The sequence below is a fragment of the Henckelia pumila genome, chromosome 1 (genome assembly GCF_033568475.1).
Source record: "Henckelia pumila isolate YLH828 chromosome 1, ASM3356847v2, whole genome shotgun sequence".
Taxonomy (NCBI): Eukaryota; Viridiplantae; Streptophyta; class Magnoliopsida; order Lamiales; family Gesneriaceae; genus Henckelia; species Henckelia pumila.
The window spans coordinates 21444116-21447244 of record NC_133120.1 but is presented as its reverse complement, the minus strand read 5'-3'; the positions used below and the strand labels follow the sequence as shown (position 1 = coordinate 21447244).

At 43.0% G+C, this 3129-nt stretch overlaps 1 protein-coding gene across 1 annotated transcript; it reads left to right on the top strand.

The window, feature by feature from the left end:
• The first annotated feature begins 914 nt into the window (after positions 1 to 914).
• LOC140860290 (uncharacterized) lies at positions 915 to 2495 on the top strand. The gene is made up of 3 exons (XM_073263233.1): positions 915 to 1449; positions 1663 to 1797; positions 2074 to 2495. The coding sequence occupies exons 1-3, from the start codon at positions 915 to 917 to the stop codon at positions 2493 to 2495; spliced, it is 1092 nt and encodes a 363-aa protein (XP_073119334.1).
• The last annotated feature ends 634 nt before the right edge of the window (positions 2496 to 3129 follow it).

The window sequence follows — 3129 nt, the reverse complement described above, 5'->3', positions numbered from 1 at the left end:
GTGCCTGCAAGAACCAGTAGATTTTGGTTAGCGTATAGTACGGTCCCTTCATCCATATATCCCGATCGAATCAACAACCATTGGTATATTGAGAGTCGTTCGAGATTCGATAACTATGCATAACATCTTGGAGATCAAATAGTGACATCGCATGTGTTACTAGGAAAACCCATTAACCTAAAACACATCATGTACTCTGGCCAGAGATTCATCACACTAATATCTCCTCAGATCGCATAGGATATCCACACTCGCAAGTATGTGGTGAATCCTTGACAACAAAGCATCGACTCCTATATATGTCGTAACTGTACCCAATCCCGACACCTGATGACCCCAATAGAGTCGGTAAACGAGTCAAAGTACAGTACTAGAATATATAGTCTCAATGATGTTTCAAGTAATAAGGACTAATGGTGTACAACCAAAACCGCGGACTTTATCCACTCGATAAGTGATAACCACTTGGAAAGTCCGGATAGGGTAGTTCGATCATTCATCATATGAATATCCATTTGCATGCTTTGAACATCTCTATGTTCCATACCAATGAAACGTGGTACTCGGCATCGCAAATGCTAGTCTCAATCTCGAGCGATCCTTATCCCTTTTTGCGGACGGCTCAATTGACTAGGAACAGTTTAGAATATACAGTGACTATAAGATGTGTTTCATGATAACCATCCCCATGTGCTACCACATCTTACATACACTATAGTATATTCAAGGTCTTTATCAAAACAACAATAGTATATCATAATATAACAATATGAAGAATGATAAAGTCAATGCCATTGTAAAAAGTGTAAATTATATTAAACAAAAGATTGTTTCACATAGAGTCATAAAAGCCCTTAGCCACAAGTTGGCTAACCGGGCACCCACTCTTTCATGTTTGTGAGCATTTAAGGAAGATGAATCCAAAAGACTTTGCTGGCACCATTGATCCACTGGTAGAGGAGGGATGGATCCGTTCGCTTGAGGTGATCTTTCGATATATGCAATTGGGAGATCGGGATCGAGTCCATTGTGCTATCTTCCACCTCAAGGATGATGCTGCCCTTTGGTGGGAGGGAGTAGAGAAGACAGTGGACACAACTACCCTGCCTTGGACTGAGTTTAGAAAACTTTTCTTTGAAAAGTATTTCACCGCGGATGTTAGAGCCCGTTTGAACACGGAGTTCCTGAGCCTGAGACAGGGGGATCTATCAGTGGCTGAGTTCGTGGTGAAATTTGAGCGAGGTTGCCACTTTGTGCCTTTGATTGAAGACGACGAGGCTGAGAAGCTCCAGCACTTTATTGTTGGGCTACGACCCACTATCCGACGAGATGTGCTCATGGCGGAGCCAGCTGATTATGCTTCGGCGCTCAGACGAGATTTGAGGTCTGAGCAGACATTGAGGGATATCAGCGCTGAGGCACAGAGTAAGAGACCGCTCCCATCTCATGGTCTGCAGCAGCAGCACGGGAAGAGGCCGTTCACTGGGCCGCAGCATTAGCATGGACCCTTTAGACCTCAGGGGCATCTGGCCCATAGGCCCCAGGGACATCATGTTCAGCGACCCTAGGGACAGAAGGCACCGAGACCCGCTCCTTCCAAGGCTGGGGAGAAGCCATATTACCCAAAGTGCAATCGTGCCCATTATGGGAAGTTTTTGGCAGGTGCTGAAGTTTTTTATCGGTGCAAGAAGCCGGGGCACGTGATCTCAGATTGTCCATGGAGTGAGACGTCGACTCAGGGAAGAGTCTACGTGATGCAGGCCAAGGAGGCCGATCCTGATACTATGCTCATCATAGGTAATGCTTAGAGTATTTAGTTAGGCGCGATTTAACCGATTTAATGATGAATTTTTTTTTCAGCTTCTTATTTGGTTGTTTAGCATGCTAATATTTGAGTAGTTCTTAAAAACATGGATTGGCATGAGAACTTGTTTATGTTGCATGCTTGGTGAATATTGATTGTGATGCATGTGTAGTAGTGATTTTGGAGAATTGATGACTTAGGATGAACCTAAGTAGAACTTGTCTTATCTGTTTCCAATTTTTCTGTGGTTGTAAATGCCATTAATGCAGGTAGAATATTAGTAGCCGGAGTAACCACTAGAGCTTTTCTAGATTCGGGGGCTACTCATTCTTTTATTTCGGAGACCTTTGCCCGTAAGCGGGTTATTGTGTGCGAAGAGCTGTTTGGTTGTTTCACAGTGACTATCACATCAGGGGAAGAGCTGTCCACGAGGAATATAGTGAAGAATCTTGAGCTTCTATTGCAAGGGCAATCAGTGAGTGCAGATCTGATAGTGTTGCCCATGTCTGAGTTCGATTTGATACTTGGGATGGATTGGATGACGAAGAACGCAGTGGTGATCGACTTTCATCAGAGATCAGTGTTGGTTAGACCCGAAGGAGAAGAACCGTTTTGGTTTGAGGCTACCAGGGGTTCGAGGAGGACTCAGATTATATCTTTCACGCAAGTTAAGCAGTTGATGCATGAATGATTTGAGGCGTTATTAGCCAGCTTATCATTGACGGAGTTGCCAGTACGTTTAGATGTTTCAGATGTGGACAAATGTATTTCCAGGCGATGTTGCAGGCATCCCACCTGATAGAGAAGTTGAGTTCTCTATCGACTTGGTACCCGATACTGTGCCAATTTCTAAGGCACCGTACAGATTGGCTCCTACGGAAATGAAGGAGTTGAAAGAGCAGATTCAAGAATTTCTTGATAAGGGTTTTATACGCCCTAATTTATCTCCATGGGGCACACCAGTCCTCTTTATGAAAAAGAAGGACGGTAGTTTAAGGTTGTGCATAGACTATCGAGAATTGAATGGAGTGACGGTAAAGAACAAGTACCCACTTCCCAGAATTGAGGATCTCTTTGATCAATTGCAAGGAGCCTCTGTATTTTTGAAGATTGATCTCCGTTCTAGCTATCATCAGTTGAAAGTTAAGGAGTCAGATGTGTTCAATACAGCTTTTAGGACTCATTATGGCAACTACGAATTTCTTGTGATGTCGTTCGGGTTGACGAATGATAAGTGTATTTTATAAACATAATTTATATATGATTTTAATTTTTAATTGTTTGTTTCGAGCAGATTTATGTGTAGATTTTGTTGTTTTTGTGGT